Raw genomic sequence first — 22,504 nt, 5'->3', positions numbered from 1 at the left:
TTTGAGGTCTCCTCCTAATATCAACTCCAAAGATGCCAAACTGTCTTGTATGTTTTTCGTGACATTTTCTGCTAAATTCATATATGTTTTGCAGTGCTGGTCTTGCTTCGTTTTCAAGTTTCTTCCTGTTGTTTTTCTAGCTCTAAAGATGTGTTTTTGTGTGTGTATGTCCTAATTAGAAGTCTTTTCATTAGTGTGCATTTTCTTCTAAGTCATTTAACAAGATACTAAAGAGAACTACTTTTGTTATGGGGCACAGTTAGACTTCCACAACTGTGGATCTAGTGCATGTTATCCTCCAAGGGTTTTGGAGATATATGGAATGTAAGAGCAAAACCAGCATGCAGTTATTTAGCTGTCTAGCAATCAACAGTACATTTACTAAATTGATGATAATACTGTTTTATTGTTGTGAAGCTACTCTGTTTGGAGTATGAGGTAGTCAGGTTTTGAGCTATTAATGTGTAAGAACCTGTTTATAGACTGCTTCTACTTTGCTTTCCTTTGTTGCCTCATTAAGGTGCGTGGCGAAGGAAGTTAAATATAATCTTACCCCCTTCTCTTACATTTAAAAATAAAAAATAAGATTCAGGTTTCTCACTGTAAGTGCATGGTGCTGATTATGTTTCTATGTGCATACTCTTCTGCTGTTTCTACCTAAGCTTACGAGAATCCATCCAGAATGTTCTGCATGTTCCTGAAGTATGTGTTCTGAAGTAATGGGATATCAATGTGAGAAATGTTATATATTGTGAATTTTCTTACCCCAAAGTAAGGATTTGTTGCTGGAAATGATAGAAAAAAGTTATAAAATTGAATCTTAATAAATGAAAGGGTGTTCAGTATTTTGGATTCTTTGTTTTGCTCCTGCCAGTCTGTTCGATCAGCTATATAAAGTGTATGAAGTAATAAACTTCAAATGCCCCAGTGAAAATCAACAATGAAATTACTTCCTCTGAAAACAAATTGCCATACTTGAATCTGCCAGTAATGAAATATATTACAGCTAATGTGCCCATTAGCTGCTTGTAGTATATTGTGCTCTTTGCTTGACAAAGTATCTTCATAGTCAAAAGAAACAAATTGTACTTTTTTTTTAACGTACTGTATAAGAGGGGCCATAAAAGTCTAGGAAGTAATTATTAGTCAAAATAACTCAGTAAATATTTTTTCCTTTCAGGTCAGTACTCCAGTGGTGTTTACTGGCACAACTGAGAGATGGTGTGAAGGAGGGACGAGTGGGAAAGGATAGTAGGAATTCATTAAGAGAAAAAAACCAAAAACAACAAAAAAAGTGCAACCGTCTTCAGATGATGCCGGCAGCTATATTAAAAATATATATTTTTTTCTTTTTCAGGAAAATTTCATGGAAGTAATTAGAAACCAGGAATTTCTATTGCTGCCAGCCACTGAAATTGCAAAGCTTTTGGCAAGTGATGACATGAATATTCCTAATGAAGAAACTATATTGAATGCACTACTTACATGGGTTCGACATGATTTGGAACAGAGAAGGAAAGATCTCAGTAAACTCCTGGCTTACATTAGACTGCCTCTGCTTGCTCCACAAGTAAATTGTTCAATTCCTCCCTAGTTTATACCATAGTTATAGTAGGCACACATACAGCATCTGTATAGAGATGGTGACAAATCACAAAAGCATCACAAGATTCCTTAGTGTTTTGGATTCTTAGAGCTGCATATAAGGACTTAACATGTTGTATAGTCATGATACTTTGTTGTGAACTGCAGCATGTTCTGATCCTAACCTGAGATCTGACTGGACGTGAGGGGGTGGAGCTTCTATGAAAAAAATTGCTTCCATTGCCCAAAAAGATGATTATCGAGGATATATTTGTCACTAGAATGTGTCCTTTTAACTATCTTCTTTATGGAATTTGAACAGCATATTTTGAACAACTGTATTTCCTTCATATAGCTAGCAGCTGTTGTCTTTGAAATTTAGGAAATGCATTTGCGTAAATCATTTAGAATCATTTGTTTTTTTCTATAAACTCTTGGTAATCCATCTTTGGGTACTTCTTGTTCTTTCTAGTCATTACTTTTTCTCCTCGTTGGACGTTTACATGTATTGTTGAGGAAGACAAGTTTGTTTTTTTTTTTAAATAGTTTTGAATGACAGTTTTCCTATGCGAGGAAACGATTCCTCTTGTCAGTGTCACATGTTATGTGACATGTTATCTGACAGCAGGCACGTAAACTATTTGATTTCTTTTTTTCTTATGCTAGTCTTCCTTGCTGTCCCTTGATTTAGTAATATTTAACACTCATGAAGTCTAACTATTTTGTCTCGGATTTTCAGTTTTAAGTTTTCTCTATTAAATGAGGGATTTTTTTATTTTTATTTTTTTACAAAATGTGAATGCTAAGTAGAATTCATTAACACAACAGAAACTGAAATTAATTGATTCAGCGATACATACAAATCATGTTGTGTATTGCCTCTGATCCAGAACCTTATTGATGGCTGGTAAGATGCACAAGCAGGTTTTGTGGTATTAATATTTTCATACTGTTAATAAACAGTATGCAGTGGCAGTATTTTCTTGCTTGTGACCTTGACTTTGCAACACTCTGCTTCTAGAAGCATAATACAGTGTAAGAAACCAATTTACCTTGGAGGAATTCTTTTTTTTTTTTGAGCTTTTAATTAATTGATGTTTAAGTACAAAGTCTGTAACCATTTGTATTTCTTTTATTTAACTGCAATTGAAAAAATTTTGTAAGGTGAAGGTACAGAATTTTCTCCAGAAGTATACACTGTAATCAAATTATGTCCAGTGAATAACTGATTAGGAAAATAGCAGTATGCCACACAAAAGCAATATCATATTTCACATATTATGAAATTTATCTTTTATTTTTTATGTCTTTGCCAAATATATACACTTAAATTTTTAATACGATATTTTGCTGTTGCCCTTTTCTTTATTAACTTTAGCGAGTTATAGTGCTTAAGCTGAGGGAGCAATTAGTGCAACAAGTAAATTGGGTTAAAGTGCCCCAAATAGCCCTAATGAATTTTCACAATCATGTTTTTTTTTATGATGACATGAGGCAATCTGCCAGAAAACATAACATAATGAAAAGGTTTCCAATTTTACAGTTGAAGAGTTAAAGCTATTTGAAAGAAATAAAATTAGAAAATTGAACAACTTGCCAAAATCAGTAATGTTGCAAGCAGAACTGTAAAGAATACTAGACTGAATATACTTGAAAAAAACTTTGGGAAATACTTCAAAACTGTAGCACTGGAACAAAAAACAAATGTGATGAATTGTCAGTTTCATTAGTTGTATTTCTATGCATTTCTTTGTACACAACATTGAATTGTCTATTTCATTAATGCAAACAGTGTTCTAAATACTTGTAAGAAGATAAAGATGAAAATTTGTCAGCTTCTTAAGTTGTAAGGTGGCCAGTACTCCATCTCTGAAAGATGAATAAATGAAAACAATGATTAACCATTTCCTGAGTTACAATATGGGTTCATCTTCCTTTCTGGTCAAATATCTGTGCTATATTTCTCCTCATCAGGTTTCCAGTGACTACAATTTCATGTTCACATATCATTTGTAACCTACTGAGTTATAAGTGCTTCTAGTACAAGGAGCTACGTAAATAGTAAAACTTGGAAATAATGGGAAGGAAAACTTTTACTTAAGCCAATTCCAAGTACTTTAAGTGAAGAATGTTTTCAGAAGATTCTTGTACAGTAAATTTAATTTAAAGAACATTTTAATTTTTTGAATACCAAAATAGTCTTCTGTGGGTTGCTCTGAAAGTGATGCCTCCTGATTTATTTCAATGGAAATTCCAGCTACAAAGAGAACAATAGCACTATTTGAGCAATTTCTCAGCTACACAACACTGATTTTCAAAGTAGCCACCACTCTTAGCCATGTATTTTTGCCAGATATGAACAAGAGCCTGCATGCCACACTTCTAAAAATTTACATGGCTATCTGGAACATGATTTGTCTTTCATGTCACTGTTGCCACTGCTGAAATGCACCACCCACTGCCTCACTGCGCTCACACCCACTGATAGGTCTCCATAAATATTCAGCAAGCACCGAAGAATGTCACTGGGTGCAACTTATTCCACAGAGAATTCAGCGACACATCTTTGCTCAATACACACTTCCATGTTGGACACCACTTTGTTAGAGTGCCTTTCCACTGCCATCTGTCACACAGCAACAGAATGTAATGGAATATTGGTGGGAAGCTTCAGCCTCTACTGCTGTACCACCACCATCCGCCTCTGATGTTATGGGTCAACAAAATGAAAGGCATTACTTTCAGAGCATCCCTTGTAGATTGCATTTATTTTTATCTGAGATTAAGTTATTTTCAGAGATTGAGACTGTACTGTGAGAAAACTTCTCTGTAGTTTGGGAGAGGGGATAAGAAACCAGTGAAAAAGGTAGGTTGGTTGTGTTTTGTTATTGGCTGTCAGCAGCTCAGCACTAAGATCTCATCGTGGCTTCTGGACTTGGTATTTCTAATGTTTATCTGGATTTTGTGCTGGGAACAAGAAGCATTTCTCTTTCTTATTCTGACAAGTGCCAGTGTCACTGTAGGTGTTTCTCTTGTTTCTTTTCTTCTGTTACTCAGGCCATGTCTGATAGCTCAGAAGAATGCCAGTTGTCTAGTCTTGTAAAAATTGTAGTTGGGACACTTAATCTACTAATATATTTTTAGCAATCTAACGAACATGGAGTACAAAAAGCTCCAGAATCTTTAAACTTAATTTTTATTAGTAGCCTTTATTTAGGTCAGATAAAAATGTAACACTTCTCAAATTTGCTAGCATCTTTGACAATAAAATATTTTTTAAATGTTTGTAATAACTGATATCCTACTGTGGGTCACTGACAGAGTTCAAGAATAGAATACATATTAAAGCATTCAGCCTGTGCCTGAAGCAGCTTTCACAGGACTGGACTGGGTGCATCTGGGAATCATAATCAGAGAGTGAAATTGAACTGACTCACATACCTGAAGTCCGATCTGTTTCCTTGAACTTACTTGGGGTGGCACTGAAACATGATAAGATTTTGTTTTCTTCTTTGAACCATTAGGCTTAAGTCATCCATTAAGATCAGGTGGCCTTCCTGTTTTTCATACTCAAGGGTTCTGTTTAAAACCTGATTTTTTTTAATTGTGTTTTATCTGTACCCTAATCTTGTTTATATGAACTTTTTGAATATAAGTCTGTTCTAAATCAGGCAATTGAAGTTTTTGGATAAACCATTTTTCTTCTAATTTTGTTTTTATACTTTGTGCGGCTTATAGCAATTCAGTTTGTTTAATTTCAATCTTTTTTGCAGTTTCTGGCAGATATGGAAAATAATGCGCTCTTTAGGGATGACATTGAGTGTCAAAAACTCATTATGGAAGCAATGAAGTACCATCTGTTGCCAGAGAGACGACCTATGTTGCAAAGTCCTCGCACCAAACCTAGAAAATCTACAGTGGGAGTGTTGTTTGCAGTTGGAGGAATGGATGCAACAAAAGGTCTTGGCTTATATAATGATTAGTTGCTGAGGGTTGGTTTTTTTGTTGGTTGTTTTTTTTTTTTTTTTCAAGAAATGCTGGATGTATGTTTTTATAACATGTAAATTATATAACATATTCCATTAAGTCAACATTTTGCAGTACAGAAAATAAACATCATAAAAGGACAGTGTACATTAGATTTAAAAAGGTAGGTAGCATTGAAGATATCAGAAACATCCTGGAAGCTACAGTCATGATCGATTTGAAATTGTCAGAGGAATATCTGATTTCTGAGTAGTAAAATGTTGAATTGAGTGAAAGCTAACTCGCATTTACTTGAGTGGGAAGTAATCTGGAGAAAGAAGACAGTGACAGAAAATGTACAAAGGTGACATGCACAGGTATAAAAGCAAAAGTAAAACTGCTTTTTGACTAATTGTTAAATAGGCCTGTCATCTGCTTGGATGCTTTTTTTCTTATATAAGCTTCAATACTGTCTAATGGTAGTTAGAAGGAATCTGGCAAGTTTGAAAAGTTATGATAAATAATGTGTTTTCATTTATTCTTTATTTTGAAGTTAATTCTTCCAATTTTTAGTTGTTTTTCATCTTACAGTCTGTGTTGCACTTGAAAGGTTCATGTCACATAACTCCAGATTTTTTTCTAGTATTATGAAACAATTGATTTCAGTATATAATTGCATTTAACAAAGTTAATTAATATTCCTAACATTCATTTTACTAAAGGCTTCATTCTTTAAAGATGCTAAAAATTCTGCTTTTTGTCTTGAAAAGCACTGAAAAATCCTTATCTATTATGCTGTGATTGGTTCTTGAGGAATTCAGAAAGGACTATTTGTATACCCAGTTAAGAACGTGCTGTAGCATTTTATGTTGTCATGTAGAATCAACATATTGCTGAAATAATGGCTATTTTAATAGTTCAGATTAAACTTGTTTTACTGACTTGTGGGTGTTGTCATTCAGGAGCTACGAGCATTGAAAAGTATGAGCTTCGTACCAACATGTGGACTCCCGTTGCAAACATGAACGGACGAAGATTACAGTTTGGAGTTGCAGTCTTAGATGATAAATTGTACGTTGTTGGTGGCAGAGATGGACTGAAAACCTTGAATACCGTGGAGTGCTACAACCCTAGAACAAAAACTTGGAGTGTAATGCCACCTATGTCCACACATCGTCATGGTCTTGGTATGTAGCTTTCTGTAAAAGCTGAACACTTACATGTTTTAAAGGGTTAAGTGATGAAAAATTTTTCAGGAATTACATCTTGGAGATACTGTGGGAGGATGTCTTTGTTTTAATGCCAACTTTTTATTGACCTAGTTTTCTCCTTCAGATTATATCCAGCAATGGCTGCTTAAAGAAATCTGGTTTTTGTTTTAAAATATTTCTTGATGCATACCGAACCATCAATAGGAAAATGTAATCTTTTTTCTTTTTTTTTTTTTTTTTTAGGGGTAGCTGTATTGGAAGGCCCCATGTATGCTGTAGGAGGACATGATGGCTGGAGCTACCTGAATACAGTAGAAAGATGGGATCCGCAAGCTCGTCAATGGAACTTCGTAGCTAGTATGTCAACTCCAAGGAGCACTGTTGGTGTAGCAATACTAAATGGAAAGTATGTGAAGGCAACTTCCAATTTATCTAATATGTAATTACAGGTTTTCCTAAATGACTTATTTCTCTTGACATAAAAGATGTTGATAGCATTAAGAACCAGTGAGACTCCAGTGATTTCCTCCTGTTGTGATAGCTTGAAAAATCAATTTCCAAAATCACTGTGAAGTTAGGGAAAGAATACTCACATTGTATCTTATTAACTCAGTGAGAATAGTAAACTGGCTGAATTAAACCTCATCTGGAGTGGTACCAGAAATTTCTAAAGCTGCTTTTCAGTGAAAATATACTTAAATCCTTGTGCAAATCATACTCAGACAACTAGGTCATTTTGTGCTGTCATAGGACATGGTTGCGAGTGGCCTCAAGTCTTCCCAGTCCTGTTGGTTACCACAAAACTGAATCAATTATATTTAAAACTCTCACAGCAAAAGAGATTTTATATACTTCTCCAGTGAGAAAGCTCCAGTAACTTCCCTGAGCAACCTCCTTAACTGTTAACACAGCTTTGAGTTCTCCATTTGTCAATTCATAAGTACCTTTTGCTGGTTTGTTATTTTTTTGTTTGTACTATCCGAAGTGACCATGGAAAATTACTATTTTCCTTCCTATTTGCACAGCATGTTTTACTTAAAGACGCATGTTTTTGCCTCTTGTTCTCCTTTCACTGTATACTTCTGAGAATGATGACTGTTTTTAAAACCTTTTTTTAGGGGTTGGAGACAGCAGTAAGGTATCTCCTTAGCTGTCTCTTCTTAAGACTGCCCAATTCTCAAACGTTATGTTCTAGCTCCGTCATCATCTTAGTGATCATCAGCTGGACTTGATACTGTACAAGAAGATCTTACACCAAAAGCCCGAAGATGGACACAGTATCCAGATGCAATCTTACACATACTGAATAAGGAGGAGACCTTAGCTGTGATTAATTGAAGTCCAAGTCTATTTTTGCCAAGCTGCATTTTCTTCAGTCATCCCCCACCCTATACTATTGCCTGGGAATATGCCATTCCATGTACAGGACTCTGCCTTTGCTAAACTTCTTAAGACTGCAGCCACTTTTGCTGCCTCTCTCTTAGAATAACAGCCAGGCCCTTCAGCATACCAGCTACTCCCCTTAATTTGATGTTATTAGCAAACTTCCTAAGGCTGATTTTCCATTACATTTTTTTTTAGATAATTAATGAAGACATTAAGCAGTATCAAGGCACTTTATCAGCCTGGGAGGAATGGCACTAGTAAGCAGCTGCCAGCCAGTTACTTCATGCTGCTGATCCACAGCCCTTTGCACCCAGCAGTCTATCCTGTTTTCCACCAGCCCTGCAGTCAGCTTATCCAAATCATGTATTTATCATTATGGATAGTGAATACCAAGTTAACCTAATTTACTATTATAATTATATCAGAATATTTCACTCTCTTGACCATAAACTTTTTCTTCCTGGCTATGTCCTGACACATCTCCCTTGAGCTTGCCTGAGTACTGTAAGCAAAAAGCTTTTCATGATTTCTTTTTTCTTTCTTTTTCATGGAAAGCTTAATTAGTACAGCTGAAATGCACTTGCAAAGGGTCCTGTGAGATCTGGAACAAGTCCAGGAATGAATGAAAATGTTCACCTGGATGCAGGAAGCTGGGAAGAACTTGAACAACTAGCAAGCAGAGTGCCTTGGGCTGCTTTTGGACCTGCAGACTCAATGCTTAAGTTAGGTCTGAAGCTTCCTGTGTATTCAGCAGAGAGTCCCAGGTGTGGCAAAAAGCTCCAAAAGTAGTCTCACATTTCTCTATTATTTTAGAACATAGCTTAGACCCTTAACATAGACAGCAACCTTAGATGTCTATAGTTAAAGGTGTGAAAGTGCATGCAAATTTATTACCTTTAAGCTGCAAGCAGTAATTTCTGCACATTCTAGTAATATGTCTGTGAACTGATAGATTCCAGATGATTTGCTCAAAACCTTTGCACATAGAATATACCCTTTTCCATATCCTGAGTGTGAAATCACTGCAGAAGTGATCAAAATTCTGTTGTTTCTAGGGGAATTGAGAGCGGTGGGCTTCGTTTAAATGCCATGTTGCATAAAAGGATGATTCTTAGTCATATTTTTTTTGGAACTGCAATATGACTTTCTAATATACTTTTGTACGTTCCTTACCTTAAACAATTTGTATTACTAAACATGGGCACTTCCATGGAAATGCATTATTTAAAGAGTACTAATTTTTTTGTAGTTAAGTTTGTTAGTTAATATATATTAAAAAAAAAAAAAAAAGTTATGTTTCCCAGTCTGAGAACATCTTGAATACAGCTTCACAGTAACTGCTGGCAGTTGTTAATACTATCATCATATAGAATAACAGAATTGCTTGGTTGGAAAAGACCTTTAAGATCATGAAGTCCAACCATTATCTAAAATTACCAAGTTCACCACTAAACACACACAGTACTTAATGTTTGTATGATAAATATTTAACTGTACTCTAACTTGCTTTAAACTATCACAGGATGTCATAAGTGTTAATTCGGGTGATATCAAACTGCAATTCACCTCTAATGTGTTTCTTCTTCTTTAAAATACCTTCTGCATTCTTTTCTTTTTCAAAGTAACAATGCTGGACACTTCTGCTTCTAAGCCTACATTGCTTATAAATGCTGCCTAAGCTCTTACCTAATTTTTTTTGTTACTTCTAAAGATTCATCAGTGGTAGTGGTGCAGTGCACCTAAATCAATCTTTTCTTTCCATCCTTATTTTCCAGAGAATTAAAATCCTGTTAATAACAAATGCTAGAACTGAGGAAGCTAGGCCACCTAGTGGATGTAAGGGACTTAACATAGCACTGCTATTCATAAACTAAACTTCAGGCTCAAAAATACTTGATACCTAAGAAGAGGCAGGGCAGAGTTCTTGCATAAGTAGATTACTGAACTTGTTCCTTCGACGCTGCTAGAGATGCACCTTTGTCAAATCACACATTTTGAAAATCTTAGCTATGGACACAAGTTGGAATGTAAATGTGCTATAGGTATAATCCATTTTCTGTCATTATTATTGTGTGTTAATCATCACAGTAGGAAAAGATTGGAGCAAAACTGTATGATCTGAGTTTTAGAAATAGAATATTCTATTGAAAGTCTGAAGTCTTTTAAACTTAGCTTGTTAAGATATTTGGAAGTTCTTCATACATCCATCACTGGAAGCTTGCATCTTGTTCAGGCAATATTTATTGACTTTTTTTTTCCCAAACTTTATAGACTTTATGCAGTTGGTGGTCGAGATGGAAGTTCTTGTCTTAAGTCGGTAGAATGTTTTGATCCTCATACAAACAAATGGACCCTCTGTGCTCAAATGTCAAAAAGAAGAGGTGGTGTAGGTGTAACCACGTGGAATGGGTTCTTATATGCCATCGGTGGTCACGATGCCCCAGCATCAAACTTAACATCCAGGTTGTCAGACTGCGTAGAAAGGTAATATCCCAATGAAAGCATATCCTCTCAGTGGTTCTAAAAATGCCAGTCTGTAGAGTGATTTACCATTATTTCATTGAAATAGCTTCTTAAAAAATTAGTTTAATCACATAATATCACATTAAGCTTCTGAATAATTATTTACCACTATATGCTGCAATAAAAGTCAGTTTTCCAGAGATGTTACCTTATAAATGAATTACGAAGTAATTTAAATTCTATCTGCAGCTTAAGAATTGCCCTCTTTCACTACATTGTACTTCTACTTGCAGCATGAGCTTTGTCAGCATTTCCGTACTATGATCATGTTTGCATAAAACATACATTTCTGCAGTACTTGGAATAGAGAACAAAAGATGAAATTGTTAAGAGTTCATTACATCTGTGGTCTTTATGCAAACAAATTAAGACCACTTGCTTCTAGGTAGTATGATCTGAGGATGGTCTCTTGCCCAAATAAATATATTCTTTGTGTAGTGCCTTAGAACTCTTCAGAGCCGTGTGATTCCATCAGTTGTACTGTAAGCATCTGTACTTATTTTTGTCTCTTTCTGTCAAGTTAGTTTCTTAACATAATGATAGCATGGACCCTCCTACCTAATTATTAGTTTGACTTGTAAAGAATGCTGATGTTATTCTAGAATGACATTTTTTTTCATTAAACTGTCTTTGATTATGCTTATGATACACAGTTGTGATTAAGAAGTACTGTAGATTGTCTTAAGAGTTTTGCATTTCCTCTAGAACTTTCTCCAGCAGGGTTCTTCAGAAAATGGTGATCTCTCTCCCAACAAGTAACTTTTAGAACCACATTCAGCTTGAACAGCCCATGCTCTGATAGTTAGTAACTATCACATACTTTCTCTACTTCAGAATAGTATAGCAGCAGAACTGGGTTCCAGAATGGTATGTTTTTCAGTGCAGTAAGGAATATGCTAGGAGCAGCTATGTGTGTATGTATTGCTGCATGGAAAGCAGCACAGAGTGGATGTGTAACTACTACTGTGTTATCAGTTGACTAAAGAAACATTTTAGAAGAGTATCAGGGAAAATGGTCCTTTGAAATTAACACCCAAGTCTGTGCTGCAATACCTGTTCCCTACTACACTGAGAGTGTCAGTTCCAGTACTTTTTTTTTATTCTTGAAATTTTGGCGACAGTTTTAGAGCATGACACAAATTATCTTTTAGGTATGATCCGAAAACAGATATGTGGACTGCTGTGGCTTCTATGAGCATTAGCAGAGATGCAGTGGGAGTATGCCTTCTTGGTGACAAGCTGTATGCTGTTGGGGGATATGATGGTCAAACATACCTTAACACAGTGGAGTCTTATGATCCCCAGACAAATGAATGGACACAGGTATAGTTTCTGATTAGAACACGCTATGCGTTTATTTCAAGTGTGGCTCTTTTTGCAAAGAGAATACTCCATTTCTTTGAAAAACTTTTGTTAGTCCCCCACTCTCTGCCCTTCCCCCCCATTTCAAGCTGATTTGCCTTGAACAGAGAGTTGTTAAAGTCTGAATTTTGGGCCAATATTGTATGTTTGTTTATTTTAAGTCAAGATAACAGTGTGTGTGGATGGTACCACCTCTCTGCTGCAGCTGTGCAGCCATTATTACAAACATCAAACATGGTCAATCTTAAGAAAAAAGATTTAAACCTGACTACGTTACTCTCATTAAAGTGTATTTTTGCTTACAGGTTGCACCATTGTGCTTAGGAAGAGCTGGAGCATGTGTTGTGACTGTGAAACTATAGGTTGTTTTCTTTGAGAAGGTGACTTTCTCCACTACGATGGACTCAGCTGATATCTTTTTTCCTCAAGCCAATTAAGAATATGAGGTGCAGGATATCTACAACACAAAGTGTTTGGTCTCTGACCTACATACATATTACTCTTTTGGACCAATATTAAGCACTTTTTAAAGAATTATCTTTATTACCTGCACATTGGAAGAATTACAAGCAAATCAACTGCAACCAAGATGTTGCCAGCAAGGGACCTCCATTGAGGAAATACTAAGAAATGAGTGAAAACATTATGAACTCGCTGGGATAATCAAATGTTACTGATTTATGGCCTTGACTCCTCAAACATGCAGAGAAATCATGCCATTAATAAATACAGTTCCACTGATACAATTGAGGATACCTCTGGGTGAAGCGAGTTACAGAATTTAACCCCGTATATTTAATTTGCCTATAATAAACATGTTTTTCTGTGGGTATCTGAGCTATTACAGTGCAGGCTGACAAACCAATGCAAACCATTGTAAATGGCAGGTGTAATGCTTGCCTTAAAAATGAAGTTATGTATTTGGTGAATATTTGCACTTTTACCATCATTCCTAGTTTAGAAATACTTTTATTTAACCAAAGCCTTATTTTAAATATTGTCTTATAATGCTAACAGAAATCTGCTATTTAATTATGTCTGTAGGAGGTTTCTGAAATCCAGTGTACTACTTGGATATTCAAAGGTTTTCTGTAAGATGGAGAACATTGTACCTTTTCTCTAATTTGGTTTTTATATTTACATTGCTATTTTTAAGATAAACTCTATAAGCATGAGTAACTATTGGGAAGAATTCTGAAGTGTTATTAGAAGTTAACCAATTTAATAAGAGCACTTTGAATTTTTCAAAACATTCCATTGCATCTAGACTAAGAGTCTACTTTGATTCTCAATATGTTTTACATGAGGCTTTGCACTACTGTGAAAGGTATAATTTTATAAGATGAAATGAAGCAATTGTCTTTTTCTCCAGCGAGGTTACTTCAAAATGCAAAGAGCCAAACCGCCATTTGAGCATGTTCAGCATCTTGTAGGAGAGTTGTGTATGCCTCACAGGATTTTTTTTTTTTTTTCAAATGCTTTATAATTTGCCTTTTTTGACTCCTACACTTTGCCACACACTCGTTTGAACAGTCTGAATGTTCTCTGGATGTCTTTTTGTATTTGCTTTTCTGTGCCTTGTTCCTTCTGTCTTCAAAGCGGCGGGCAGTGCGGCGTGCTGCTTCCTGAGGGAGCGCTGAGCTGTCAGCTCACAGAATGTTTTCCAGGAGTTAGAAGTGTCTGACGCCCAAAGTCTTTGTACATTTGTAATTTTAAATTTCATGTGTTCATGCTCTCGAACTATTTATTGGTTTAAAGGAAATTACTAAGCAGTGAAACTTGGTGTTGAAACCTGCTTTGTTTGAAATGGAATACAGTTCATCTTAAATGCGCTTTCAATGGATTGGTGCCTTTTTTTCTTAGATATGTCGATTTTGCGTATCCGAATCTGTACCTTTAATTAAGAAAGATTATTTTTACAGCATGCCTTTGTTGTACGCGGTTTACGAAACCACCCTTTTCTCCTGTGCGTACGTGGCTCCCTATTCCTCCCTGCGACGTACGCTAACGGCCGCGCGGCGCTGTCGGAGGAATCTCCGCTTTCCCATTGGCTCGGGAGAGCGGTCTCGCCTTCCGCCTCTGATTGGCTGCTGTCTCCTCCCGCCTTCTCGTTTCCGCGGTGACACGGACGCCAGGGGCGGGAGGGTTCGGGTTTCCCCCTCAGCTGGGGTCGAGGGTTGCGCATGCGCGAGGCGCTGCGTGGCGAGCGGTGGGCGCGATGAAGGTGAGTCCGCCCGGCCGCCGTACGCGGGGAGGCGTTCGCTGATGGGATCGCGGCGACGGCGGGGTCAACCCGGGTGATGAAGTTCGTAGTCCATGCCGCCTCGGCCGCCTCGGTGCGGTGCTTGAGGCCTGTGAGGGGCGCGCGGGGCGCTCTCAGCCGCGGGAGTTCCGGGCTGCGGAGCCGTTACCGTTGGCCGCAGCCTTGGTAACGGCCCTCAGGCTGCCCTGCTGTGCTCCTGTCCGCCCGCGGCGAACGCTTCTTGCTCGCGGTTAAGGGTCTGGTGACGTGCGGGGAGCTGGAGCTCGCCACTGCTTTACTGAGCATTTCATTAAAATGGCTTCAAAGCGGAACGCGGTTGTCAGGCGTCGTTTATGCCCGTGGCACGCAACGCTTGGCTTATTACTAGTTAGGGACCCCTGGGGAAAAAAACACAAACCAAACAAATACACCTGAGTGTTCGGGGAACCCCAGGCGTGGTGTTTGTCGACGATGTGGCAGGGGAGAAAAAGGTGAAGTTGTTGGCGTTGTCTTACAGACTTATAGGACAGTCTGTGCAGATAGAGTAAAATATCCGGAAGCTGGTAAGTTCTGCTGAGAAATCAAAAACTTGTACAGCTGAGTTGTTTTGCAGCCACGGTTTGACCCAACAATTTAGGAGGGCAAAACAGCTACATGACTTTAAAAAAATAGATACTGGGCTCTGTTTTGCATCCCCTGTGACTGAAGGTGCTATTTGATCCTATGCTTCTCCATAAAATTCAGGGGATTAAGTACTGTAGTCTTCGGATACGAAGAAAAGAGTCTGATGCAGTCATACAAGAGGAAGAGTGGTCCCACTGATAGGAGTCTCAGCAGTTCTCGGTACAAACACCTAGCATCAGCAACTTCAGTTCCTCCAGCTTAAGCCAAAAGATTATTCTCTTAAATTTTGATACTTTGATACATTAGAATCATCTGGAAGCTGGTGGTGTTTTTTTTCATGGGGGAAATTCCAGTATTGTTTTAAACTTATGATGGTAACATGTGTTATTTACCCTTTTTTTTTTTCTTTTTTTTTTTTTTTTTGTGTGTGTGTCTCCAGCAAGTATTCAGTCTATTAGAAAAAGCTTGGTCTGGTTCCTCGGTGCATTTTGCCTGGCAGAAAACTTTGGGACATTTCCTTGCTGTAACAGGGTAAGATTGCAGATGTTTACTGCATTTGTCCACAGTAATCATTGAGAGTAGAGCAAAAAAACCAAGTTGTTAAATAAATGTGAACCAAAGCGAAATATCTGTAGTTTCCTTACAGTTGTATATACATAATACTTCTGAGCCGTGTTACTGCAATTATAAAATCTGAATGTAGGAAAAGTTTTTATTTGTAACTTGATAAAGAATAGACAATAATAGATGAAGAAAGGGAATAATTTTATGTGTTAATCTTTTTTAGAGGTGATCACACTGTGAAAATTTTTGATCGTCACGGTCAGAAGAGAAATGAAATAACTTTACCAGGGTAGGTACTAAGATGAGTTTCAATTGTTTTTTCTTTTTTATTTTCAAAGTGTTTATACAGTCTGAGAACTTCATAGGAACAGATGGTGGTTGTACCTGGAAAAGAAAACAAATTGATGAGCATGTATGGAATACGAGGCAGGAAAATCTGAGCTGTGCTAAGCTATCAAGGATAGCTGGAAATATACATCCTCATATCTGAAGCGTTATTTATTATTACTACTAATAAACTCAATATGATTCATTAAAAATATTAGAAGATGACTAGTATGATAGTAAGAAAGAATATAACGTGGTCATATACAGGATATCCATGTTATACTCTTTATGACTACAGTCTTACCAGTGCCTATTTTCTAGGGATTCGTATAGTAGTCTCACTGAGGAATGATATCCTGTGCTTTGGTGTCCTTTTGCTTGTATCACTGGCATAATGTGTATGTTGGCATTTTCACTTCTGATTGGGAGTGTGCTTCTGAAGTGAATCTCCCTATTTTTCCTGCTTAATATGCTTTCATTCACTCTGGAGAGTGATATTTAGAGTATAGAAACTGGATTTCTCTCAGAAGAAATTTTAAAAGCGACGTCCTTTGGAAGATGCAGTCTCACTGCTAAAAGGCAGACAGTCCATCAGAACAGAGTAAAGGTGGCCAGGTGTACACACCGTGACTTCGTGCCCTCACATCACTGTGTTCTGTAAGTCTCCTTGTGTTGGGCACCGTTACCAGCTGATGTAGCAGTAGGTATCTAAGAATGTAGTTCAGAATATCAAATACTTCCTGCTCTAATAGTTGATGTCACAAGGGTTCTCTTACCATTCTATTGACAGAATTTTCTTTCTTTAATACTTTTTTTTTTCCTGTTTGTTTCTGTTTGTCCTCTTTATTCCTGTTCTTGACGTTCTGATTGGCTCGTGTTTGTACATGTTTTTTGGGAATAGACAACTTTTTTTTTTCTCTAGACTAACCCCAGGAAGGTTTTAAAAAAGGAGAATTTGAGTTGGAGGCTTACTGAGTTTGTTTGTAGCAGTGTAAGTTTCAGCAGAACACTTCTAAAGTTGCTTGTATTAGAAGTTTTAATTTGAGTGACAAGAACTAAGACTTTCAAGGAAATACCTTTTGAACAGAAGCTGTGAACTTGCATAGTGGAAAGAGAGGAATGGTGTCAGATGGCGCTGATACTCAGTCTGCAGTATATGGTACTTTATATGTGTGTTGTAAACAATGCTGTTTCCAGTTCATCAGAAACTCTTGGATAAACCTGTTCTGATCATTCTGGGAACAATTTGCTAAAGGATTTTCCTGCTTCTGAAAGACTTTCTTATCCAGGGTCATTATACTTATTGAAGTAGGAGAAAAAAATCCCAACAGTGAATAGACTCTAAGTTAAAGACATGACCTTACAGGAGGTTTTCACTCTCTTGAAAATCCAAGTGGCAATATTTCAAGTGCTTCAGCTTGTGTCATTTTTATGAGATTTGGGTATGGGCACGGCTGCTATAAAAATACGCTTTCCAGATAAGTCTGTCGTGGGCTTGCTTGGTAGGAAAGGAGAAGGGCAGGTACTTCAACTGCAGAATTACAGCTGTTTCTGTATACTTTTAAACATAGTTTAATGTAATTAATGAAACTACATGTTTTTTCTTCAGTAACTGTGTTGCTATGGACTGGGATAAGGATGGAGATACCTTAGCAATAATCGCAGACAGATGTAGTGCCATTTTTCTCTGGGATGCCAACACAAGCAAAACAAGCCAATTAGACAGTGGCATGAGGTAAGAAAGTTTTTTTTGTTTGTTTGTTTGTTTGTTTGTTTTTAAGAGGTGTTTTTGAAGACTTAAACCACTGTGAGCTGCTCAGCAGCTTATTCCATTACCTCATACAACTTTTTATTACTTCCATTATTTTGTGCACACTCAGGTAGTTCTGATACTTGTTTGTAGAGACTGTTTGCTTCCTTTAGAAGTTCTGCTTTGGTGTGTATGGTTTCATAAAACTTCAAAACGTGTATGCAAGTATGACCTCATTGTGGCCTTCCAGTATTTGAAGGGAGCGTTTAAACGGGAGAGGGTACGACTGTTTACGTGGGTTGATAGTGATAGGACAAGGGGGTTTTAAACTGAGGCAGGAAAGGTTTAGTTTGGATATTAGGAGGAAGTTTTTCACACAGAGGGTGGTGACGCACTGGAACAGGTTGCCCAAGGAGGTTGTGGATGCCCCATCCCTGGAGGCACTCAAGGCCAGGCTGGATGTGGCTCTGGGCAGCCTGCTCTGGTGGTTGGTGACCCTGCACATAGCAGGGGGGTTGAAACTAGGAGATCATTGTGATCCTTTTCAACCCAGGCCATTCTATGATTCTATGAAAATGTTTTTGTATGTAAGGACACAAAAGGAATCTATTATGGAAAGTAATAATTTTCTTTATTTTAGGGATTCACTGTCTTTCTTATTGTGGTCTCGAGTAGGAGCTTTACTCGCTGTTGGAACGACTAAGGGAAATTTACTTATATATAACCGTCAGACATCTCGCAAGATTCCTATTCTTGGTATGCATTGTTTTGAACTTAGGCTTGCACTTTGGAATGGTGGAGTTTTGTTAATATGCATACTTTCCTTTTTTTGTTCTGTGTGTGAATATGTGAATCAAAAATGTGCTTACGTTTAACTTTCATCATCTATTTTGTTGTAGTTACTGGAGTATTTCTGTAGTTCAGTGTGTTAGCTGTGTAAGACACCTGTGGACAGAAAAATTAAGGGTAGAAATTTAATTTAAATAAAAATGAAAGAACAGGGGCTGTGCAAGTTCCTGTAAGGTCAAAACACTTCCATCTACGATTGAAAGGTTAAAAATTAAAATTCGACTATTGAATTTTAATTTATCTGTTAAGTTTCTTCACATTCTGATAATCTGCATTTGAGTGGCCAAATACAGTGTATTTCTGTACCAGATTTTTTGTTTTGTTTTGTTCATTTGTGTTGTATGTTTCTTTTCCAGGTAAGCACACTAAGCGGATTACTTGTGGTTGTTGGAGCACTGAAAACCTCCTGGCTCTGGGTGGTGAAGACAAAATGATTACTATAAGCAATCAGGAAGGGGATACTATAAGACAGGTAGTGTTTATAATCTCTGTTTGATTTTAAGGCATACATGGATACCTCTGGTTCTTGAGAGAGCTAGAGAGATACAGTGTAAAGGGTGTTGATGCTTTTTCCGTATCTCTGCTTTCAGGGACAAGGAGGCTTTGGGAAAACTGATAACAGGAGGAGTGCAAATCTAAATATTTGAACCTCTGTGTTATGCAGCATAATTTGTGCTATTAGGATCTCAATAGCTCTGCTTCTCTTATCTGTTATCCTGGCCTATATCTTTTACAGGAGAATCCTAGGAGTGCAATCTTAGGTTGACTTGCTCAGTAGCAGCACAGGACAGGTCTCACACAACTTTTGTTTTGCTTTAGATCAGTTAAATAGGGATCTTGCCTTTGGTATTCAATGATTTCTTCCAGGCTGGCCCTCTCGCATCCATGAGAGACTAATTTCAGTGTTTCCTGTAAGTCTATTCAGATCCTCTTATCAAGCATTCCATTTGCTCGGACAGATCAGTCCTTCCAAGCAATGACAGTTGCTGCACAATATGCAAATGAATATAATTCTCTTTCTAAATTTAACAAATGGTGTTTCACTCATGATTTTCAAAGGTCTTTCATAGCTCATTTCATATGCTTCCATCTTTGTGTCTGAAGACCTATGTGGATGAAGAAATAATAAATTAAGTTCTTAGGATGTGTCTGTACTTTAAACTAGCTAGCTTCAGTAGAAGCTGTGTAGTCGAGACAGCAAAGACAAACCAATGTTTCCTTATGAGGTTTTCTAACCTCATATTGACTACAAAAGCAACTACTTTGCTGTCACTGCATGGACCAGATAATTTTTATTATTACTGTTATACTCTGTGAATATTGCATATATCATTTATGGTGATTATTCTCTCTGATTTTGCATTGCAATAATCTTGTTTCTGTTGTATCAGTTAGTGCTGCCTGTAAAGCACTGTTGTGCAGAGCTTCCTACTCATTTGGATCTTTCCCTATCTAAATTTCTAACTTTTTAAGATACTTTTCAGCATCATTCATGGTAACACATCCTTAAGATTCAAACTAATTTCATGTTTTTTTCAACTTTTTTCATTTTTGTTACTCAATGCTGTAGCAATTCTTAATGCTTAAATATGCAGGGCAGAAATAATGCAATTATTTATCATTGATATTTGTTGCATTGTGTACTGATTTTTCAATCCGAATTTCTTTCTTGCAGACCTCAGTGAGTTCAGATCCCAGTGATATGCAGTTCTCAGTTATGAAGACTGATGAAAGAATATCAACCAGGGAAAGCACAGTAAGAAGTCAATACAAAATCCTGCAAAAAGTGTTAAGTTGATGTTTCAGGGTTTCTGCTAGTAACCAGTGTTGGCCAGAAAGTAATTTTACTTTTTCCTTGACTCAGTACTTTACTTTGAAGCTTTAATTCTCCTTAACTCCACCCCCCCCCCCCCCACCCCAGATACCTTTATTTTCAAGCTTTACCCCTTTGCTCATTAAGGATGTGTCCATGAAAACATGGTGGCTAGCAGTAAGACAAATACAGTGGTTTTGCAGTAATTTTAAACACAATAGATGGAGGTAAGTGCAGGTACTTAAAATACACAGTGTAACTGTACAACATGCAGTGTGGTGCGTGGGAAACAGCACGGGAAAGTCTCAACTATAGAGATGGTTTTCTGCAGTCAATTTTGGAAACAGATCAACACTCATTGGGTTTTTGATTTGTGCAAGCCTCAGTGTTGATGAGTCTAGACAGCCATCTGTTAAACCTCTCTTATAAGCATGATGCTCTCTCTAAATGGCTACACTTTCACTGACTTCACAATCTTTCTTGAGGGAATCAAGTTCCATCGGATCCATCAATGGTGAAGTACAGAAAAATGGGGTAATGATGAGGGTAGCAGCACATATTAGTAAATGATCAGTAACAAAATACGAAAATGAGACAGAAAATTCATGGGTAGCAAAGTGATACTGTGTTTACAATTAGTCCAGATCTGTATACTTAAATATGGACAGTGTAATTAAAATTTCACAGTCAGGTATAATCTATGCAGTATAGAATTTCTACTGTATTATATTGATAAGGACTTGCAGGAGTGTTTTTCTTCTCTGCATGAAGTGCTTTCTCTCCCTGGGAAAATTTTAATTAACAAATATTTTGAAAATGCAGGAAGTTTGTCACTTTGATTTTCCCTGCTGCTTCGGGGGGCGTGCAATATCCTAGGCTTTTCTATTACTGTTTTTTTTTATTACGGCTCTTAAGTTTGCTGTAGAATGTTGAGGAACATCTCTAAGTCTGTAGTTCTTGGTGTTAGACTTGAATTGTCTGTCAGCAGTTTAAACCATATGGCATTTATTATCTGTTCTTGTAGAAGGTTTGGCTTGATAATGATCACTTCCATTCTGTTACTTATGACACTGGAAAAAAAAACCCTTCAAGTTGGAGCAAAATAAGCAGTGTGTTAACATGCATCATAATATAAAATAATTCTTGTACTTTCTTAGGAGAGTTTAGGAAATTGTATTTCTTAAATATTTCATCGTTAATTTGCGGTGGAATTATAAGCAAACTAACTCAAGTGACGAAGTAAAATTTTAAATTTGGGCTTAATTTAGGAATTACAGGGCAGACTTGAAGTTTGTACTTCTGAATTAATGGATTTTTAGGTCATTTTTTTTGTCAATTTGGAAACACCTCCTATTTCTAAGTACAGCTTTGTATTTTAACCTTCCAGCTCTTTACAAAAATAGTCTCCTTTTTAGACAAGGAGGACTGGAACAGAGGGTAATGCAAAATTAACTTGTAAACAGCCCTTTGAAGTATCTTCATTAAAGAATAAGGTGAAACAATCTCCCCTTCCTTGCTTTTTTCTAAAATTAGCGTTTTACTTTTGTCTAACAGTCACATGCTCTGGTAGCAAAAATGGTATTAAAAAGAAGTTCACTCAACCTCTCTTCAACTCTGAAGTCCAGCAGTGATCCAGGTTTCATCAAATTAAATGACATACCTAGACTGATAACAAACAGAAAAGATGCGTGTAAAGAAAGCTGAACAGACTTTCATACTTGAGATAGCAACGTTCTGATAGTCTTCCCTTCAGCTTTCCAGATAGAAATTCTGTGGATCAAAAAACTCATCGTAGTGCAAGTGAGAGTAGTCCAACAGGATCCATGTGACCTCCTGCCTTTTCCTCAGAAGAAGTGGGGCTCTCCTAATGCTTCTGCAGGGACAAGTGCTGAATTTGAGATGTGTGTTCTACTGGGCTTGCATTTAGAATTGTGAACCACTGGTTCACAAGGGGAATAGCCTGAAAATCTCTTCCATTATTAATAAGGATTCAGAATTCAAATTCATAGCATTCTGAAGGATTACTGTAAGTTCCAAATCGCAGCTTTTAGTGAGAGTGTTGAGCCTTATTTTAATGTGACTATTCCTCCTGAGTTAATTTTTTCTTTTCATTCATTGGCAGGTAAGTGTAGTGGTTGGCAAGAAGACTCTCTTTCTTTTTAATTTGAATGATCCTGATAACCCAATTGATCTGAAATTTCAGCAGCCTTATGGCAGTATTGTAACCTACAGATGGTAAGCAGAGCTTCCTTAATGCAGCATTCTCATATTAACAAGCTGTAGATTTCCTCAGTAGTTCTAAT

General features: G+C 37.1%; 2 protein-coding genes across 8 annotated transcripts in view; both read left to right on the top strand.

Annotated features, from left to right (window-relative positions):
• Positions 1–13,871, top strand: part of KLHL5 (kelch like family member 5) — a 48,764-nt gene extending 34,893 nt beyond the window's left edge. For 4 of the 5 annotated variants that reach the window (XM_010710281.4, XM_010710279.4, XM_010710282.4 and 1 more), the window contains 7 exons: positions 1,358–1,570; positions 5,358–5,544; positions 6,513–6,737; positions 7,005–7,167; positions 10,419–10,631; positions 11,822–11,993; positions 12,338–13,871. In XM_010710281.4, coding sequence (XP_010708583.1) covers positions 1,358–1,570; positions 5,358–5,544; positions 6,513–6,737; positions 7,005–7,167; positions 10,419–10,631; positions 11,822–11,993; positions 12,338–12,394 — 1,230 coding nt within the window. In that variant the 3' untranslated portion in view covers positions 12,395–13,871. The remainder of the gene's footprint in view (positions 1–1,357; positions 1,571–5,357; positions 5,545–6,512; positions 6,738–7,004; positions 7,168–10,418; positions 10,632–11,821; positions 11,994–12,337) is intronic. The other variant, XM_019614899.3, reaches the window with a different exon arrangement.
• A 230-nt stretch (positions 13,872–14,101) lies between these two features.
• The window catches only part of WDR19 (WD repeat domain 19), a 46,098-nt gene continuing 37,695 nt past the window's right edge, over positions 14,102–22,504 (top strand). For all 3 annotated transcript variants that reach the window (XR_014883167.1, XM_010710277.4, XM_010710278.4), the window contains exons 1-8: positions 14,102–14,256; positions 15,338–15,429; positions 15,686–15,751; positions 17,399–17,524; positions 18,180–18,295; positions 18,745–18,860; positions 20,064–20,144; positions 22,324–22,436. Coding sequence is in view for 2 of the 3 variants with exons in the window: in XM_010710277.4 (XP_010708579.1) it covers positions 14,251–14,256; positions 15,338–15,429; positions 15,686–15,751; positions 17,399–17,524; positions 18,180–18,295; positions 18,745–18,860; positions 20,064–20,144; positions 22,324–22,436 (716 nt within the window). In the remaining variant the exon portion in view is untranslated. The remainder of the gene's footprint in view (positions 14,257–15,337; positions 15,430–15,685; positions 15,752–17,398; positions 17,525–18,179; positions 18,296–18,744; positions 18,861–20,063; positions 20,145–22,323; positions 22,437–22,504) is intronic.

Source organism: Meleagris gallopavo, chromosome 4 (assembly GCF_905368555.1).
Source record: "Meleagris gallopavo chromosome 4, MGAL_WU_HG_1.1, whole genome shotgun sequence".
Classification (NCBI taxonomy): domain Eukaryota; kingdom Metazoa; phylum Chordata; class Aves; order Galliformes; family Phasianidae; genus Meleagris; species Meleagris gallopavo.
This window is presented reverse-complemented; position numbering and strand designations above follow the sequence as displayed.